Raw genomic sequence first — 21,162 nt, forward strand, 5'->3', positions numbered from 1 at the left:
ACTCCCTATTTCCCTACTTCCTCCCACCCGAGCAGTGCAGGGGGACAGGGAACAGGGGTTGTGGCCAGTTCATCACACCTTGTCTCTGCCGCTCCTTCCTCCTCAGGGGGAAGACTCCTCACACTCTTTCCCTGCTCCAGCATGGGGTCCCCTCCCAGGGGAGACAGTCCTCCACAAAACTTCTCCAACGTGAGTCCTTCCCACGGGCTGCAGTTCTTCACAAACTGCTGCAGCGTGGGTCCCTTCCATGGGGTGCAGTCCTTCAAGAGCAGACCACTCCAGCATGGCTCCCCCACAGGGTCATCAGTCCTGACGGCAAACCTGCTCCAGCATGGGCTTCTCTTTCCACAGGTCCACAGATCCTGCCAAGAACCTGCTCCAGCACAGGCTTATCACAGGGTCACAGCCTCCTTCAGGTATCAGTTATCCTCCTACTCTGGTGTGAGGTCCTCCATGGGCTGCAGGTGGATATCTGCTCCACCATTAACCCCCATGGGTTGCAAGGGGACAGCCTGCCTCACCATGGGCTGCAAGGAAGTTCCTGCTCCAGCACCTGGAGCACCTCCTCCTCCTTCACTGACCTTGGTGTCTGCAGAGCTGTTGCTCTCATTCTCACTCCTCTCTCCAGCCGCTGTTCCACTGCAGGCTTTTCCTCCCTTAACTATGTTCTCAGAGGCAGTACCACCATCGCTGATGGGCTCAGCCTTGGAGCCAGCTGGCATTGGCTCTATTGGGCATGGGGGAAGCTTCTAGCAGCTTCTCACAGAGGCCACCCCTGGAGCCCCTTCCGTTACCAAAACCTTGCCACACAAACCCAATACATTCCACTCCTTGACTCCGTGAATCACATATTTAAGAATTATCATTAAAATCCACAATCATCACACAATCTTCACAAACTCCATTCACATGAACAAAAAAGAATTCCCCACACCAAAATCAAAACATCATCATCCCACCAAAAAAGTGGATAATTTACACACAATCTACTCTTCATCCCTTCACCACAATTGCAACAGGAATTCCCCACTGTAATTCCACTTTTCACTCTCCAGCTGTGTAAGTCCACATTTTGCCCATTACTATCCTTATCTCAAATTCCTCATCCCCCAACTTTTGGCACCAAGAAAGACTGTGATGGGTTGACTCTGGCTGGACACCAGGTGCCCACCAAGCCAGTGTCCTGGCTGTGTCCCTCCGCCAACCTCTTGCCCACTCCCACTCTACCATCCCTAGCTTGGAAAGACAGCACTGCTTAGCAGCTGCCAAACCACTGGTGTGTTCTCAGCTACCAATACAGAGCACAGCACCGAGGGATGCTGCCGGGGAAATGAACTCCATCTCAGCCAGACCCAATACACCCCCCAAGTGAAATCTTGACTTCAAAAAAAAAAAAAAAATCAGTGATAAAACCTCACATTGATTTCACTACGAACAAATTTTCAGTTGTGCCATGGACAGAAATATCCCTTTAATTTGCTCCCAGTAAGACATACTAAACTTAGTTTAACCGTAAGCTTTTTTCCCACTCACAGAGCTCCCATCCAGAACCTGTCCTAGACCTCATACTTAACTTCAGAGAGGTTTCAATGCTTTTTAAACACAGAGAAAATTAAGGAACAATTCTGCATTCATTTTGCTAATCCCTTCACCAGATAGGAAGCTCTTCATAAAACAGCCATCTACTTCCTCTATTACAGCTGATCTGCAAAAATATTTGTTACTGTACTATGGGAAACAGTCATCAATTTTAATCCTAAATTACTTTCAATATATATTTAGTTACTTTTTGTTCTTCTTACTACAAAACCCAAAATGGAAAAAAAAGACATGAAATCATATTGTATTGAGGGTTTTATTGATGGTTAAATTGCTGTCACTTAAATCAGGCATAGCACTTTTAATTCTTAGAACAGGATTAAAAAGGAACTGGCTATTAAAGATTTACTTCTGTAAGCCTTTAAATTGCCAAAGACATACCGTTCTGCACAACTTTCATGCTGCCAGCAAATGACAGTGTTCCAGCTGCATAGCTTACCTTGTATGTTATAGTATACAGCAGTGATCTTAAAATTTATCACTTTTACCAGTAACTTTTCTGAATTATGTTACAAACAAAAAACATCTTCTCACTTCTTTGCAATTATGTACAGTATAAAACAAAACCCAAGGTTTGTGGTAGAAATGCGTATGATTTGATCATATACAGAAGACATCGAATTCTATGAAATAAATGAAAACAATTGTTTTCTGAGATTAGACTCCCGTTCAAGACTACTTTAACTGACATTGCAGTGTGGCACTTTCCAGAAGCACAAAAAATACATCCAGTGGACCAAATCCTCCTCTTTTGCTTCACCTTATGACTTACATGGACATATCTACTGTGTGGCTGTCCTATGCAATCAGATATATGTGTATCACAATTCACCATCTAGGCTTACTTTGCACTAGAGAAGCACTTAAATGAAATCTGATAATGTATCATCAACAATATTTATAAAAGTATATGTAATGATATTCACATTACTGTCTAGTGAAGAAAAAACTGCAAAAACTGCTTGGGAAGGAAATGAACATGCAAATCAAATGTTAAAGAACACAATTAAAAAACCTCACACTTAGAACTGGGACAGCATATAATACAGCCATAAAGAAGTATTATTCCGAGTAATAGTGCGTAGCCTTTAAATTGCAAACCAAATTTTTACCCAGGGCACAAAAAGAATGCCCTGCCAAGCACTGCCCCATGCTGCCAGATTCCTGCAGAAGTCCAGGGAAGAAACAGGTTCTGCAGGAGACTTTGTAATCTCTCTTCAAAGCAATAAACAGTGGAATAAATGCAGTTTTTAAAGGGTGCCCGTAGAGAGAAGATGTGCTAGAACTGTGAGCCAAAACCTCTCGTTTCCCCTACCTGATTCCAAATTATCAGAAGAAATAGACACTTTTACAAAAAAACACAAACAATAAAAACCACAACAAAAAACCACCCCCTTTTTCAAGTAAGTTATTCTTCTCCACTCTGGTTTCCTACAGAGGATTCCACTATAAGCAGGAAAATTCTGTGTAACACCAATGCTTCATGGCTTTCTGGAATGAAGCATTAGCAGCAGTATAAAATACACATAAGCCACAACCTGTGTTTTTCCCTGTCATGTTAGTTAAAATGAAAACATATGTAATAAGGATCTAGAAAAATTCAAACTATCATCCAAATAAAAGATGTTCAATCCAACTTGTAAATACCAAATACTCCCCTCCCTTTTTTGTGAAGATGCTTCAGACAATAGCTGTCAACCAAAATTCAGTCATTTATGCAGCACGGAGTCCCTTAAAATGTCACTGTCAAGCATTCAAATTATAAATACAAGACCTGTGCACCATAAAAGACAAGACTAAAATTCTCATAATATAAACACTTAGTTTGACTAGCTTTTTGCAAGATACATTGCAAGCAACTGTCATTTCTCTAACACAAATCTCAGATTTGAAAGAAGTCAGACTGGCACAGAATTGAAATAGTTATTGTGAACTGCTTCCTATCAATGCCATGGCCACAGAAAAATTCTCAGCATCCGCCCACTACAAAATTTGCCACTGCAGCTATTAACACTACTAGCAAAGTTGCCAACAACTGAACGGTCTTGACAACTTAATGCTTTTCTCCTCCCAGTGAAGAGAAAGTGCTTTACAGCAGCAGACATCACAGATAAGCTGTAGCAAGGAGGCTTACATGTTTCCTGCATGTGACTGTAAACACAATGAAAGATTTGTCCCTTCAGGAGTACAAACTGTCTTTCAGTAATCTTTTTTTATTGATTTTGAATTCCTTCATAAGATCATGGGAAGACAGCAACATGTAAAGTTAAGGCTGGTATGATTTAAGAGCTTTTTCTCTTAGAGCTCAGTTTTAGAACTTCGCTGTACTCTAGTGTCATATATGCTTTGGATAAAACGAAAAAACAAACAGGGGATTTACAAAGAATATCAACTGGTCATAACCCTGTGAACAATGTGATCTGACAGTGGTCCTGGCTATAGAAGGTCCGCTCTGAAGTGAACTCAGTAAAGACAAGTAGTTGCATATGAAAGCTTTCCCAGGGAAAGAGACACTTTGAAGATCCATTACATTCAATAACACAGCACTGGCAATGCTCAATGGCTGTGTTTATAAAGCCAACTACATTATTATTATTATATTGTCCTGCTTTCTTGATTACTTTACTACTCTGTACTTCAGAATATATACTGTTCCATTACAGTATATACTTAACATATGTACAGTAAACAATACTGTTCTAAAATCTAGAAGTGTCACTCAAGAAACTTCCAGTAGATGGCTTCTATGCATAAATTTGCAATTAACTTTTGGAGTCAAGCAAAGGTCTTTCAGAAAACCTGGCTCAAAATATTTTTAGATTTACACTCAATAGATTCATATAAAAAAGTAACCACCTGCACATCTATCCTTTCCAGGAACTATACATGCTCCACAAAGAGAAATTGAACAGCTGCATCCGGTTTGCTGGGATCACACCAAAAAAAGACAAAAGGAAAGAGAAATAGAATTTATTACAAAACATGTTGAAAAAGCAATGACTTAGCCGACTTCCTGCTCTGCTGTTCTAGGCAGAACAAAATGTGACTGAATGCTTTCAGAAAGCCAAAAGAAAATTACAGCATAGGTGTGTTCCTGCACTAAAATCGCTTTCTCTTGATAATTTCTGGTTTCCAGCTGACAGGATGAGTTTCTTCAGTCTAAAATGAAAAAAAGAAATCTCGTAAGGATTATTTTTAACCTGAAATTTACCTGTAATTAGGGTTTAGTTTAAAATATTACTCACGAGTATATATACTCTATTTCATATGTCACATTAATTACCTAATCTATGACGTAATTAACCCAAATGCAACTGTATATCACCCCACTGTCTGAAGTACATGACAAGACTTGTTTTGGATTATTTTTTTTTTTTTTGCACAAGGACAAAAATCAGGCATTTCAGAAACAGCATTGTAGTGATCAAAGTACAGGAACAGGAATTCTAGAGACAGTCCTTCCAGTGATATCCACATCAGTACTGGCAGACACCAGTCTATGGTTTGCCCAGTTGCAAAATGGATAAAACATTCCTTTAGACTTGGAGCAACTCTTGCATACAATTCAATGCAAAAAACCCCAAGGTTTAATAAAAATCCTTACGTTCTTTATATTGAAGACATATTCCAATAAACTATACAATAATCTACTGTCTTCTCCATTAGTAAATGGATTCAGATTTGAGAATAACAGTAATTAATAGAGAATCAGGTATTTACACTGAATTCTAAAAATTGTCATGGCAAATAACTAATCTAGACCATATAAAGTAGTACAATAATTCATTCATATTTAATCTTTTTGCTAATCCTCGTGTTTTTGATGTGTACAACCACACACAGTCCTCTACTAGCTTCAAAACACAACATACATTATTGTATTAAGATTTCTCCAAACTGTATCATAAAGGACTTTAGCAGAAGAATTGATGGACCTGAGACTTATTTGTACTAGAGCATATAATAAGAAATTAGGAGTGCAAAAGACAGCTGCTGTCATCTTCACATTATTACATACACATTGCTTTCAAATGTTAATAAAATGGATTACACAAGTCTGTACATATTGCTTATTGATATGTGTAACATTTGTTTGAAATATGTTGATTTCATGAAAATACATTAAAAAGACACTTCGACATACCGCAGTATCATCTTCTTTGTATACTTTTATGGTTTTATCAGCTTCAGCAGTTAGCAATCTGCTTTCTGACTGGTCAAAAACACAAGCAAATATTCCTGATTCACTGTCCAAAGAGCCTGGCTGTACAGCTGCATGTACTCTCTGGAAATTGTATCCAGTTCTCCAGTCCCAAAGATGCATAGTACCGTTATCAGCTAAAACAGACAGACAAACATATTTTGTATTTTAACCACTTAATTTGCATTGATTTTCTAAAAACGGTATCATGAACAACTAAATGCATCAGGAATACATCAGCTATAAGGTTCATGTAGAATAGTTCAGTACACTTTACAAGGTTTCCCATTTTCTACTGGTTTCCTTCTTAGTTAAGAAAAGTTAACAGCAGCTTCCTCAATTTAATCTAGTTTTGCATCAGATAACCCAGAGAGATGATATACTGCATCACAAGGCAATTGCAGCAAGTTGCTTTGGAAGCAAAGTAAGGACTAGCATTCTGAATTTCAAGCTGCCTGTTCAGTATCTCCACAAAAATTGAACAAAGAGGTATCATCCTGTCGAACAGATGACAGACATTAAGGAGTCTGTAATGGGACCTAGAACCTTTGCAGAGGTTCTATTTCAAATACAGTTTAAATCACTGCCAGTATTACTGCTACTGGCATCAGCTACAAGGCATTCACAGCAATCTGAACTCTGTATTCAGAAGGATACTCTCAAAGCAATTTTTCAGCAACAAAAGGCAACCCCCTCCCAAAGCATTATCTAGCCAAAACAGATCTAACTAAAAATTCCTCCACAGCTGCCAGCTAGACAAGAAATCCACATGCTTCAAGAAGGGCACTTTTACAGTAAAATACTCTAAGGTAGCCTCAACTTACTTAAAATCAGCATCAACTTCTTTGAAGTTGCTGTAGATAGCATGAGGATGTAAAGGGGTGGGTGGGAATCAACATCCAAATTTTATCTTTAAAAAAAACCTCACAAATAATATTGCTGAAATGATAGGATTTTTTTATGTAGAGAAGGAACACATTTTTCTAAAGCCTCAACTACTACTAACACAAAAATGACCTACAAAGATATTCTAGAAGAGTCTTCAAAATAATACAGAATGAAGTATGAGCCCAGTCTAGTATTTTGTAAAGTTCTTGTTCTCACTATGAATGCACCAGTTGTCAAATACAGCTTTATCCAAATTGTAAAATCAAGAGCCACCTACATACTTGAAAACAGCCAAGTAAAGCTGACAATATAATTAGCTATCTTCCAACTCTTGCTTTGCCCATTTCCGTTCTACTCCACATCCCCAGCCTTCATGACATACTGTATCAAACAGGACCAAGAGCACATGGGATGAAATGGGACCAAACAGATTTCAGTATTTCAAAATGCAACTTAACTCTTACTTTTGTGTTTTGGGGTTTTTTTTTTGTTGTTATGGACTGGTTACAGAAATGTTTTTCATAAGTATCTGCTTCTGCAAACTCACAGAACCCATCTTAAACTGTTTCATCACTTGTAATACTGCGAACCGAGTCCCAGCCTTGTTTACAGCTGTCCAAAAGATTAGACAAACAAAATCAAGATGTGAAAACTCAGGCTCTGCAAGTCATGTGGAGCAATACAGTCTAGCCTCTTAATTCACTTTCCTCTGACTGCTAGAGCTCTCCCAGGACAATCTCGTAACTAACCAACTGGTCTAAGACCTCAAAGATTTGGATTTAACCTCGTGCTTTAATTCTGTCTTCCAATGCAATCTTGCAGTTTTCTCTAGAGCTCAGCTCTCAAACTGTAAAATTAGCACTTCCTTTTTCCACGCTATTTACTCATTTCCTGTTTATAACAGGATCCACCTTAAAAACACACTTACCATCTCCCTACTATGTAAAACAATGCCTTCATCAAAAGATCTGATTTCAGCTGGGATTTCTAGAAGGTACTTTTAAAAATGCTTGTATATAAAAAAATGTCTACATACTTTGTCTTGTACAAACGTGAAATTCACAGAAACATCACAGATTATGTTTTAGTAACACATAGTTCCAGCAAAATATTTTTATTACAGTGCTTGGGTAACTAATATATAGAAAAATGCTACCTGCAATATGAGATAAATGTTCCTAATGACATTATTCATGATCAGATACAGTAAGCATTCAGAATCCTCTTCTTACTCCCACAACACAGATATACTAACACAAGCTAGTAGTTCCCAGACTTTGGGGGCTCACAGGCCACTAACAATACTCTAATGTATCAGATGATTATTAAATTATTGAAGCTTTTGAGTGAAAGAATTAAATCTATGTGTCACAACAGACACAAAATCTTCGTATAGGCACTGCAGCCAAGTGGCTGGTTTCTTAGTTTCAGAACACTTGAACATATAATATTGCTGAATAGACATGGCTTTGATTCAGAGAGCCAAATAAAATTTGGAGATTAGCCATCAATCTTTTGAAAAATGCAAATAAAACGTAAGAAAACGCGTGCAAGTAACTTTGAGACAACAGAACCAATGCATTTGTGCTGCATAAAAAAAACAGGGAAGATTTCAGATTTGAATGGTACAGCAAGTTTTAACAAGATGTTTCTATATCCTCCATCCATTCTCACTGCACCAATGTGTTACTAAGAGAGCAGCCAACAAAGAGCCAGATGTCTCCCAGGCAGCTTCCAATTTCCACACCGCTCCTGAGGGGACACTAATGATTCAGACTCAGGAGATCACAGAGGATGGACTCTAGAGCCTTTTCGCAGCAGGAAGGAAACCTCTTCAGTGCTGCAGATTGAAAGTCCTTTCAAGTACATTTTTGTGCATGCAGCTTGGCAACACTCAAGAAAATGAAAGTGGCCCTACTCACTATAAAATGAAGTTGTATGCTGTAGCAAGCTTACAGGCCCGAATAAAGGAGAGCTCAGCAAGCATCTTTGTCTAAGGACCTCCATCCATGTCTACGTGGGGGAGCGGAGAAGGGAAATAGGAACATATATTTCTCATTTTACCTCCTGAGACCAGAACACCATCGGAATTAACAGCCAGCGTGTTGATAATAGCATTGTGACCAGAAAGGTTCTGAATGAAATTTCCATCTGGGAATTTCCACTGTTTAATATTATCCGGAGAACCAGATGCAAATGTGTAACTGAAAGAAAGTAAGTACAGTATATTAAAGTTCAAAATAGCTGTAGAGATAGCAAATATCCTTGATTGAAACTACTGCTAAATGCTAGTTGCAAAGTCACTTAATACTGAAACTGCTTTTCTGACATTTTTACTTTGCATAAAGTGAAGCAATTTTATGAAGTCATGAACTACCTGTCTGTTTCCTTTCTGTTCCACAGACCACCTAAACTTTATAAATCCTGTGCCACATAGGATGTTAATAGGCAAACAAACATTAAAAATGCACATTAAGTACATTAAGTCAGTTGTTATTCTGGCAAATTTTCAGGTATAAGGGCATCATCAGCAAGGTATCAGGAAAAAAATAAAACAAAAAACCCCAGTATTGACTAGTCCTCTAAAACTACACAACCAAGGATAAAGCATTGCAAAAAAGTGAACTATGAAAGATGATTTGTTTTACTGAGTTACCCTAAAATAATTGATTCCCTCATTTTAACACATGGAGGCAGTTAAGAAGGTTATTTGGGTAGCACATATAAAAGCCTGTAGGAATATTTTCAGTTGCCACTTCTAAGCCATTTGCTGTCTATTTAGATTCTTCAATAACAAAACAGATTATTAGGAAAAAACACTGGAATATTAAAAAAAATTGAAATAATAAAATATAAAAACATTAGGCTGACAGTTGCTCCTGCTTGAAAAAAACACTTCAAGTTCTTTTTCAAGGAGGTATGACTGATGAATCTGAAACAGGGTTGGTTTTTGTCAGGATTTAAGTAAAACTAGGTTTTTTTCTCTGCTATGGCTAACAGGCATAGCATAAGATTTTTACAGCTTTTTTCAGACACAGATTGGATCAGAATCAATTCATATCAAAGATTCTGAATTTCTCCACTGACGGAATTTCATCTTAAAATATTGAAGGTGCAGAAGTACTGCACTTCTACACGAATTCCTTTTCTCCATTGTCTTAATGGGGACTTATCTGAACAGGCAACTGTTGATACATCAAAATACAGTATCTAAATTCAGAGCACTTCCAACAATACCTGCTTTGAAGATTAAATGCAATAACTGACCTTAAAATTAAACTTAAATTAAAATGTCTTGTTTAGTGAACCACATATTAAAAAACCCCCATTCTGTATTAATCACTGTCTCAGCCTTAGTCACACACACACTATTTTACAAAACTACTTCACTTTCTGCTAACCATTATTCGGTTATATATTTATTATTAGCCTTACAAGCCCGGTGTCATTAGTTTCTCAATGACTGCATTAAAGGCACATACATAACAAAATCTGTGGGATATAAGACATTCTCAGGATTGCTAAATTACACCAGTGCCAATACTTGGGGAGCACAACCAGTGTAGTACGGGTATTTAAGAACCGATATGTACATTTTTACAGCATTCTAAACTCAGTAGCTTTTCATGTTATTTTGCCCTACCATTCCAAATCATCAGTCACATTGGCTTTCCATTGTCACCCAATGTTATGAGCTGTGAAAGTGTAAAAGGAATGAGGAAAGCTTACTGTCTTGGATGTAGCACTACTGCTCTTACAGATTTCTTGTGATTTGTTAAAGTAACACGAGTTTTTCCTGCCACTAAATCCCAGAGCCGTATGGTAGTATCATGACTGCCTGCAATGAAAATTAAAAAAAAATAATCATAGAAACCATCATATTGATTCTATCATAGTTATTATTTTGGTAAGGCAGCCAAAACTTTATATGTGAAAGAGACAAAAATAGTTAACATTTGTCACAAAAATACGATACTAATGCCACCTCAGACAAGAAAAATGTTGGATTGCAATATTCAGAAAATGCAAGTCTCAATACATTACAACAAGAAAAAGTGAACACCTGAAACAAAGGAAGGGCAGAAAAACATTCAAGCAATGCATAGCTATATTTTCTTAAACATACCATTAACAGTATAAAATAACCATTGCATGGCCCATTTTCAACAGAAAACTAGTAAGAGAAATTGTTAATTCATTCAAAGATAACATCATGAACCTCACATAATTACTGAATAATTACATTCATGATTATGTTTTACAATCATCTTGCTTATGAAACCATGCCCACTATACCTGTAATAATTTGGGGTTCTGCAGCTTGGCATTTCACTGTCGCTACTGCATTTGTGTGTCCTGATAGTGTGTGCACACTGGCTTTTGTCCTCACATCCCAAATCTATGAATTCAATGTAAATAAATCACAGAGGTCAGCAACAGGTGCATATTCAATGTATTTTAGGCAGTGGCATTGATTACATTAATTCCTTGCCACAGTTCTACAGATTTAGCAATTGCTTTTAGGTAGCCTTTTTCATCCAACAATTAATCATATAACTGCCTCAGATGGCAAATTTCAAGGGGAAAAGGGAACCTGCCACTGAATTTCTAGACATACAATAACTTAAAGTCAACATAAAACCATACTATCTTCTAAATACAACAAAGCAATCCTATATATACACTATGTAGTCTAGCTACCAAATTAAGAAATAAAACATTCTCCTGAAGTGACACCACATTTCTGTGTATTTGGGCTTCAGTTTTTATCACCAACAAGATAAAGATAACCCAAGCAATCTTAGTATTTTCATCTTGATTCATATTAACTTTTGGTGAGTATTCACTTTTACAAATAGAAGATGCCGAAACGTAACAATGCCATACTTACTCGTGCCGTTGAATCTCTGCTACATGTTACCAGTACATCTATTGTTGGATGCAAGTCCAAACCATAGACAGCACTTAGATGACCATGGTAATGTCTGATAACCTAGATGAATAAAAAACGCACACACACTAAGTAGATGTTTGAAAGAATATTCTAAATGCTTTGATTTTTATATTTGCCACCATTAAGTAATTCCAACTAAAGAAACTACAGTTTACCTTATTGTATTCAAGATCCCAGCATTTCACTTGTTTGTCTTCTCCACAAGAGAAGAGGTATGGACTTCTTGCACTTACTATCACCCCTCGTACAGTACTGATGTGTCCCGTCAAAGACAATTTCAATTTGCCACTAGCAAGGTCCCAAATCTGTATCAAAATAGGTATTGTGAGGTAAATAGGTAAAAGCTACACATTGATAGTCTGGGTAAACAGCCCAGATATCACTGATCCTGCTGCATTTTAAATTCAAAATTACAATAGCATAAACTTTTGCCCTCCAGCTACTAACATGTCATAAATAAAATCTCAAGTAGAAGTAATACTCCACTAATCCTTTATGATTAGGGTAAGAAATTCTGCAAGCAGTAACCAAGAAATTGTTTCCAAGAGCTGAAGACTTTTTTTCAATAAGACAAGGAAAAAACCCCACCCCCAGCAAACTCCAGGTTGTCAGTGATTTCTTCCAACCTCTTACCTTTATAGTTCTGTCAGCAGAGCCGGTAACAAACCACTGATTTCCTGGTTCTACTGCAATACATCTCACCCAGCCCAGGTGACCACTGATAACCTTTAGAAAAATCAAATTTTTTTCTAAATCAGAAATACACATATATCTGTCAATGTAATTTTTGTTCTCCAACAATGGAATTTGTTAGTATTCACCAAGAAACACATGCTCCCCAAAAAGTCAAACATCAAATTAGATACAAAGAGAGCTTGATTTCTACTTTAGTTAAATGAAGAGACTTCTAGAAATTTATGTTATACACCAGAGTTGGGGAACTTGCAGTATAGGAAGACCCTGCTCCTGTAAGCAACTTCTCCAAATGCTTTGAGAGTTCATAACGCTGTGGCTCAACACCTGAGGCTTTGCAGAGAAAGACTGTATTTAAGTACAAGTTCTTTACGCTGCTGTATAATGGTTATACAACAATAGTTAAAGAACAATTATATAAGATCTTGGCTATTAAATCACACTTACCATAGAATAGCTACCTCTTAAAGCACACCACCACCTCCTTTTCCCCAAACAAGGGATAATATGAGTATGTTGGAAACTTTCTGGTAACAAACCACTGGAGACAGACCTCACAAGAAAAGCTCTATGAATAGATGGCTTGCTTATAGCAGCCTGTTTCTCTAATTTTTCTTGACATCAGACAGCTAAAATCAAAACACATATTTGGTTTCACTGGATGTCATATTTCATGTACAGCTCATTTCAAAAGATCTAAAACACAACAAAAGTTCTTAGGTAGAAATACTTTGGAAAGCTGAAGTGGATTCTTCTGACCAGATGAGACCACAGCCACATACACTTGAGATAGCTGTCTAGATTCTTCATAGTCTAGGAATAGAAACTGGCATTTACAGGGAAAAAAAAAAAACTAAGAAATAATTTATCTGACCTATTTTAAGTCACCATCTTTCACAAATGGCTTCAAACCAAGCTTAGGAAGATCAGCTTAAATGTAGATCTTAAGCAACAAATAAGATGAAACCTACATTTGGTGATCCAGTTATGCTTTTATTTCTGAGTTGCTTGAACAAGCTTTTGTCTTGTTCAGCAAGCGTTTTGACAGCAAACCTCCACTACAACTGTTGACATGTAGAATTAGTACAGTGACTTGAACTGTATTAGCACTGTCTCTCAGAAGTGCTCCTAACAAGTAGGCATTTTTGTCTACCATAAGTTTCTCATGAGTTTACTTTGGTGCCTTTTTTTCAAATGGCATTTGCCTTTATTTTTATATACAGCATGTTCTAATATGACTGTATTTAGAAAACCTACATAGATATTCCTTTGAGCTCAAGAGTTTTTTTAAAAAAAATTACTTTTTGAGATTAACCTTAAGATATATGACCAATACAGCATTCAGGACTCTTCTGAAGATCTAAACACCTACATATGGTGCTCTATTTAGATGAACAGTGCTAAAAATAGAGTTCTGATACTAGAGTATGAGATTTTTAAATATCAGCAAAGCCTAACATTCCTAAAATAATATTCACTCTCTAACAAAATATGAAATTGCTTAAATTTCATAGTAATAATCAGCCCCTCAGGAAAAAAAAATGTACATATTCAAACAGATGCATCTGAGAGGTTAAAAAGATCTGAATCAATACATATGCTTTGAGATTTTCCCTTCAACTCAGCTACCCTGCCATACTCATCACCAATATGTTTGAAGATGATAGGAGACTTTGGAACAATGGCTATTACCCCCTAAGAAAATTAAAAGGAAAATTAGACTAATCCAAAAACAAGACCAGAAGTCAAGCAATCTAAATTGCAGAGATACTGTGATTAAAGTACTCAGGTTTTTTTTGCCCATTTTCACAGCAATTAAGAGAAGTCTGGCTGACTTAGACACTGACTGCCTTTAAGTATTTTTGGAGACAATTTCATTACGCTAACGTTGTTGGAGTATTTCTTTACCATGTTATTCATTTTAAATTTTGCACCTTGTCTTTGAGTTCCTCTACCAAAGAATCTAACTAGAAAAAAACAAACTCTGTAATGAATTTATAATACAGCTAAACCTATGTAAACAGAAAGGTAAAGTTTGTAATATTCACAAAATAAATTTACTAAATAGAATGAAAAATGTTTGTAATCTGATCTCTTTTGTTATTTAAGGAGAGAGTGTACATGTACAACTCAGCTGTGATCACATTTCATTTGATTTCATTTTTGTGAATGAGAAGAAAAATTATGCTTTGAGGTCTCTATAGAACATAAAATACTCACTTTTATATGCAAGTTCATGTCATACATTTGTAACTTACTCTGTACAGTTTCCAAGGTGGATGCCACTGAGGTTTGGGCATGGTTGGAGCCTTCTTTGCCATTAACGCAGAATTTTTGTTTCCACTAGCTTCCACCATTGCCTGTACAATAAAATGAAGATTACTCTTATGCTTTATAACTTACCTCTTTGCCTAAAATCTAAAGCCTTCTCGTTCTGACATCTCAACACTGATTAAATTTAGTCAGTCAGAAGATCTCCATACAACACACAAAGGAATCCAGAAGTAATCTGGTGAACACTATATACTTTTCACATTAGATGTGCAGCAGACTCACCACAGACATTCCAGGAGGCTGCGAGCGCTCAGAGATTCCAGCATGCCTGTAAATATCACCCACACCAGCAGCTGTCCGATTTGCATCCAACCTAGGTTGAATAAAAATGGTTAATGGATTGGAATCAACTTTGTCTTTCACTAAGGAAGTGCTAAGGTACACCTTCAAGCACGGAGGCTCCACAAGCTCTCCGGGCAACCTGTTCCAGTGCCTCACCACCTCAAGGTAAAAGACACCACAAACAAAACCCCACTTTTCTCTCTTGTATCTAAACAGAATTTCCTCTGCTCCAACTTCTTACCATTGCCTCTTAGGACATCCCAAGAAAAAAGAAAGTATAGAAAAATGATGCCTGGCAACACTAAAAGTAATTTCTTTAAACGTTTTATGAATTAGAGCATTCAGAATACTCAAAGTAGCTCTTATTCTGACTTCTGTGGTTTGTCTTGAAATTCCCCATAGATAACAAAAGCATTAATGACGTAACCCAGCAGTACCTGGACTGAGAAGCAGGAAGTGCTACGGCTAAGGACTGTGCTGCAGATTCACTAGGCATCCTCTGGACCTTAGTATCTGCTGTCAGAGCCACACCTTGAAAAAAAAAAAAAAACCCACAGCAAAAGCAAAGACAACTCTATTAAAAAAAAAATCCAGAAAAGAATATTACACAAACACATATATACAAGTATACCTGTGAACAAGGGCTTCTCACACCCTTGTAATATTAAATCCCATCATTCAATGACATTATTTTTCACATGCAAGTCAAATCTGCTGAAATTTTTGTTTTGGCCCAAGTTCTTTCCATCTTGATTCTACTACATAAGTAGGTACAGAATTTCTAGAGTAGCAAATGGTATGATTTGTCATTGGAAACAAAAAAAAAAGCACCTAACTAGGAGTAGCGTCCATCTTTTCATCCAGCTTCAACTACTATCAAAATCCAAATATCACAGGAAAAAAAACATGTTCTTGAGAAGTATTTGCTAAACTAGGTCCTTTAGTGCAGTTTATTATGCCATCCCTATGTGGTGGCTGGTATAATGCAGTAGTGCCAGAACTACAAAAGGCTTAATCCTCCTGAACTGAGAATTTCAGACTATCACTTATAACCTTATCCTAAAAACAACAGATCACTCTTTAAAAATCTAAAAACCCTTTGCCAAAGTGTAGTTTTGGTGCTGACTGGTGAATTTATTCCACTCTCATTTCTGTTTTTCTTTCCCTAACCAAAGTTTTGGCAATTGACAAAGACAACATTTGGACGAGATATCCAGGTTAAAACAAGAAACAACAACAAAAGAAATCTGATTTTTAACCATCATATATCTGATTCTATTAAAAGAACACTGAACTTGCAGAAACATCTGTGAGCAAGTCTTCTCCCCACAGTTACAGTTAACTAAGCATGTTTTTTTAATGGCTGAGGGTCCACCGAATACTCACGTTTGTTAACTTAAAAATCATGCCACAACACATTTTGCACCATACTTGTAATAAACTTAAACACTAACAGTAAAAGATCAACAGCTAAAACGAAACTGCTACAAGGAGAGAGCAGGATTGTTGAGTAACAGTGACAACTAGCAACGGCCAGTATCTCCAACACAGAAACATAACTCTTCAAAGCATAGACAAAACCCAAATGACACTAAAATTATTAGATCCTAATATCTCCCAGAGCAAGGTGGTGATACCTTTCTCCTCTAGTGAGGAAAAGCAGGATACATTCCCTTTTGTCATTCAACGTCCTTCTCCCCCTCCTTGTTCACAACAAAATTTTAAGACCAGCTCCATCACAACAGTGGAAGCACCAAGGGTCTGAGGGTCTTGGCAAGCTCTCCAAGAGAAAGTGGACCAAAATATCAGAGAGGCAATTCCTAGAATATTTTTTGATGATGTTACCAGAAGAGGTGAAATATCACAGAAATGAATGACATCTCACAGCAAGCTCACATCCACTGAGGCTTACCAAGAAGACACTATATCTGTACCTAAATCCTTCTCCTACCTCCTATCCCAGAACTTTTATCAACCATAAAACTCTCTGCATCAATACCATGAAAGACTTCAGTGGCACTTTCCACTACTATCAGCTATGGATTCACAGCTACAGGAAGCACGCCCCTGCTAGAATGGAGGATGCCTAGTTCTGACAGGAAGGCAAAGATTCCAGGCAAACCCTCACAGAATTTTACTTACCAGGTCCAGGTGGGTATGGATGTGTACCAGTTATCATATACTCAAGTTCTTGTCCTAAAGAACAACAAAATTTCATATTAATAATTAAATTTTATACTGCATTGCAAATGATGCACTCAAATAGGAAATACAGGAACAGAGCAGGTCATATACAGCAGGATAAACTAGCAATCACTTCTAATGAACTACACTTAAGACATTTCTTACATTTATTTAATTTGTTCTGGCCACCTCAGTTTTCAAAAACTCAAGAGCAAAATAACATTATTAAAAACAGTGATGCCACTTGTTATCAAGAGTGATTTACTCTCAAGAGAAAAATCATCATACTGCCAAAGACAACTTTTTAAGTAGATAACACAGAAAAGGATTCAAGTACTCAAAGTGCATGTGTGACTGAAGCTAATCACAACAATTGGCTCTGTGTGGTATCAGAAAAGAAAAAGGTTTTTTTCTTAAAGTATTTTTCACTATCTCTCAGTATCTTTTATTCTCAGAATAACTCCAAATAAAGTACCTTGAAAAAAAAATCATGTAAATAAGGCAGCATTTGGCATTCTTTAGAAAAGAAGTTTTTGTATGGGATCTGCCTAACACATACACCTTTTACATATAAACAAACATAGGCTGTAAAAACCCCAGATTTAAAATAAAGATTTTCCTGGTTTAATAGTTACACCCTAAAAAAAGTCTGAAAAAATCTATGAAACAAAATTAAAAAAAAAAAAAAAAAAACAATAAAAGAGCATGTCCTTGACCATCATGAACTTGTAAAAAGAAATACATTATTGATCTTTCTCCTTCTAGCACTTAAGTACAGCACACACTAAAGTTACCATAAAAATTACTCATTTCACTAATGAGTTAGTGCAAAAAAATTCACAGTACTCTACTACTCTTTTGTTAAAAAAAACTTCCTCCTTGTTCTGAATCACCTCCTGTGGACCCTAGCAAGAAAAATACCAAACAATGAAAAACATGGTATTTTGATTTCCGTCTTTACCTCCGATGCATTAACACTGGACTTTAGATTTTACATCAGTGAGACTGTCACAAAAGAAAGGACAAATATAGCACTAAGAGCAAACTAACCTTGATTTCCAGAATACTGTTTGTGTCCATAAGGATCCCCGGTGCTTGGGCCTCCTTTCTCTCTCAAGTTTTCTTTAAGAGTAGGCATGTGTAACACTGAGCCATACTCAGTACGCAGCTTGACTGCCATCTTTACTTTGTGACTGTTGGAAGAGTAAAGCATAATCCTGATTAAACCCTGAGTCTGGAATTAAGTTTTTAAATACTTTAAAGAAGGTTTTATACAACTTGCTTTACAATTCTAATATTTTTTCTTCCTTCAAGACTACACTCTTAACTCTACAGAAACATCTCAACTTCTGACTTGGTTGGAGCAATCACTAACATAATTTAAAACTCTGAGGCACACCAGTAATTCACTGATTGCAGTACTTACCTTTCTTCATCTAAAGGGATAGGCTTGGCGTTATCAGCTACAAACATATCATGGGTTCTCTTCAAAGATCTGAACACAAGTGTGTGCACGGAATGCTTTTGGACTTCCTAAAATAAAGAAAAGAATATTTCAATAAACGTGGACATAACTAAATGAAAAATTCAAAATGGAAACAAATTGAACTGAGTACAATTTCATATTTGAGTACTGTTAGATGATAGAGCACAATTTAGTTCACAGAAAACACTGCTCTTCTTGGAAACTAAAAAATTAAGTTTGTTTGTTAACTGTTTTAATTCAGTTCATAATATTCCTTTTCTTGAAAACCGTCAAGACTTTGAAAAGCAAGCCAAAAACTGTGATCAAACTTTCTGCACTGGCATCTACATGACAAATCCATGAGTGTGCAAGCTTTTTCCCTCGTGCTCTCCAGTTCTGTTTTTATATGTAGGCAATAAAGTAACAGATTCTGAAAACATTCCTGTATATTTTATTTTACTGCCACCACAAAAAGAACAAGGGGAATCACCAGTTTCTGTGCACAGTGTCACTTTACATAAGCACAGCACAGTTTACCGAGATAAAACTTGGGATCAAACCTGACAAAACTTGTTTTCCTTTTATAACTTTTATTTGTTACTAAAATCAAAACATACTTAAAATCTAATTCAGGAACGAACAAGAAGCATTAAAAACCTATTAACTTATATAGAATATTTGCTTATCAACAGCACAATTCAGTTTATTAATATTTTCCTTCCAATGGACAAAAAAATCATGAGAAATCTCAGCCTGCTTGCTTAGGTACAGAACCAAACTCTCTGCGTGCCTGTATTTGTTCTGTACATTACACAAATAATGACAATAAACTGGAAGCTACATTAATAACGTTTGGCATTGGGTATCACTCAGCTGCCCAGTCTCCAAGATGCATTACACAGATGCTTTCCCTCTTAAGCTCTTTGTAGGTTGTATTTTTCTGCCCGGGAAACAGTCCGCTCGTCAACCCATTTTGTGGTGACTGTTACCCTCCTAACTCAGTAGTACCTACACAAAGTTTTTGCTCTGGCTCAGTGAGCTCCTGCAAGTTCCAGGTATTAAGTGAAAGAAAAAACAAAAACAAACCAGCATTTGGAATGGGGTTAGGAATTTCATACAACTGGAGAAAGAAATAAGAATTACAGTAGCTAGTTCCTATTCAACAATAGCAGCCATCAAAATCACCACACAAATAATAGGTAACACAAAGCCTCCCCAATAGGGAAGAAGCATCTACAAACACGTTTTGACAGAGACACCACTCTGTAAAAAACAGCTAGTAGCGTTACATGGAGCAGCTGTCTTTGCATCTTCTTCCATGCTCCTCATAACAAGACTTACTTTTAGAGGTGCATGATATTCACCTCACAGTAACTATTCCACAGCCTATACAATCAGTGGCCTTCTCCCCAGCTTTACTTCCAAGCCCTCCAAAAAATGTTACCATATTCTTGACTAGCTGACAAAGCCAGTAAATCACCTGCGGCTGGCCATCACAGCATCTCCTCCCCAGCACCAATTCCGCACCCGGCGTTAGGTCTGGCAAAGTAAAACTGCCGCCTACAGCTTACTCCTGCCCCAGACCCACAGAACTAAGGCCGCGGCCCTCAGACCGGCGAGAAATACCCCTCTCGCCTCCTGCGGGCACCACGGGGCAGACTGGGCAGGGGCTGGGAAGGCGGAGGAACCGCCGTGGTCTGTTCCCACAGAGGCGTTTTTGTGCCAAGGGGGAACAGAGGCTGAGGAGGTGCGGTGCGTGGCTCGGTGGGCCGCAGCCGCCCGGCCCGGCCGGGCCCAACCCGCCCCGCTGCCCCGGCAGCGCTCTCCAGTCTCGCCCAGTGTGCCTCGTCGGGGAGGACGCGATGGACCCAGTGGCGGGCCGGGCCGATTCCCCCCTCCCGCCCCTCACCTCCACCATGGCGCCGGCGAAACCCCCCGCCACAGCTCCCTGCCGACCGCTATGGAGGCACTTCCGGCGCCTGTCCCGCGCCGCACCGGAAGAGACACGCGCGAGAGGGGCGGGTTAGGTAAAGGGGAGGGGACGTGGCCGAGCCGGAGGGGCGGGGCTTGTCAGCACCCGGGCGTCGGGCCAGGCATCGCAGGTTCGAGTCCCGCGGACGCTGTCGGAGCGCGGGGTCCAACTCGAGGGGGCGGCGACCACGCGGGACACATTTACGGTCCGACCGCCCCCCCAGGCACCGCCCCCCGCGACGAGAGCGCTGCAGTGACGGGTACCGACCAGAAGAGCGCAATATTCAGCTGTGTGACAGGCGGCTGGTGTCTTCCCAAGCCTGTCCCAGAGCCATGGGGGGGGTAGGTGACATCCACACAGTGGTTCCCCACGCTGGGGGATTGAACACGCTCTGGTCAGCCTGATTTTGTAGAAATCCGTGGCCTTTGCAATTGTTTTGTGTCGTGCGGCTACAGCTTTTAAGTGTTGTTTTCTTCCTGAGTTCTCAAGGATAAAGCCTGTTCAGGGAACCACACAAAATGAGGGGGATGTGGAAAAATAGTCCCAGGACTGAAATGCAACCTCTAAACAAAAGAAAACAGTGTGATATG

General features: G+C 38.3%; 1 protein-coding gene across 3 annotated transcripts; it reads right to left on the bottom strand.

Moving 5' to 3' along the window:
• Positions 1-1,842: 1,842 nt before the first annotated feature.
• On the bottom strand, positions 1,843-20,590 carry PLRG1 (pleiotropic regulator 1). Of its 3 annotated transcripts, none has more exons than XM_074147366.1 (15): positions 20,510-20,590; positions 18,562-18,668; positions 18,186-18,328; positions 17,094-17,147; positions 15,389-15,482; positions 14,892-14,982; positions 14,594-14,695; positions 12,276-12,368; positions 11,798-11,947; positions 11,580-11,681; positions 10,985-11,087; positions 10,418-10,526; positions 8,753-8,892; positions 5,744-5,937; positions 1,843-4,758 (listed from the first exon to the last, which is right to left on the bottom strand). In XM_074147366.1, the coding sequence occupies exons 1-15, from the start codon at positions 20,516-20,518 to the stop codon at positions 4,699-4,701; spliced, it is 1,551 nt and encodes a 516-aa protein (XP_074003467.1). In that variant the 5' UTR covers positions 20,519-20,590; the 3' UTR covers positions 1,843-4,698. The 3 variants fall into 3 exon arrangements, with proteins under 3 accessions (XP_074003467.1, XP_074003469.1, XP_074003468.1); XM_074147368.1 differs by having other exon boundaries at positions 1,844-4,758; positions 14,895-14,982; positions 17,121-17,147; positions 20,510-20,518; XM_074147367.1 differs by having other exon boundaries at positions 1,844-4,758; positions 14,895-14,982; positions 20,510-20,518.
• Between the last annotated feature and the right edge of the window lie 572 nt (positions 20,591-21,162).

This window comes from Numenius arquata, chromosome 5 (assembly GCF_964106895.1).
Source record: "Numenius arquata chromosome 5, bNumArq3.hap1.1, whole genome shotgun sequence".
NCBI lineage: Eukaryota > Metazoa > Chordata > Aves > Charadriiformes > Scolopacidae > Numenius > Numenius arquata.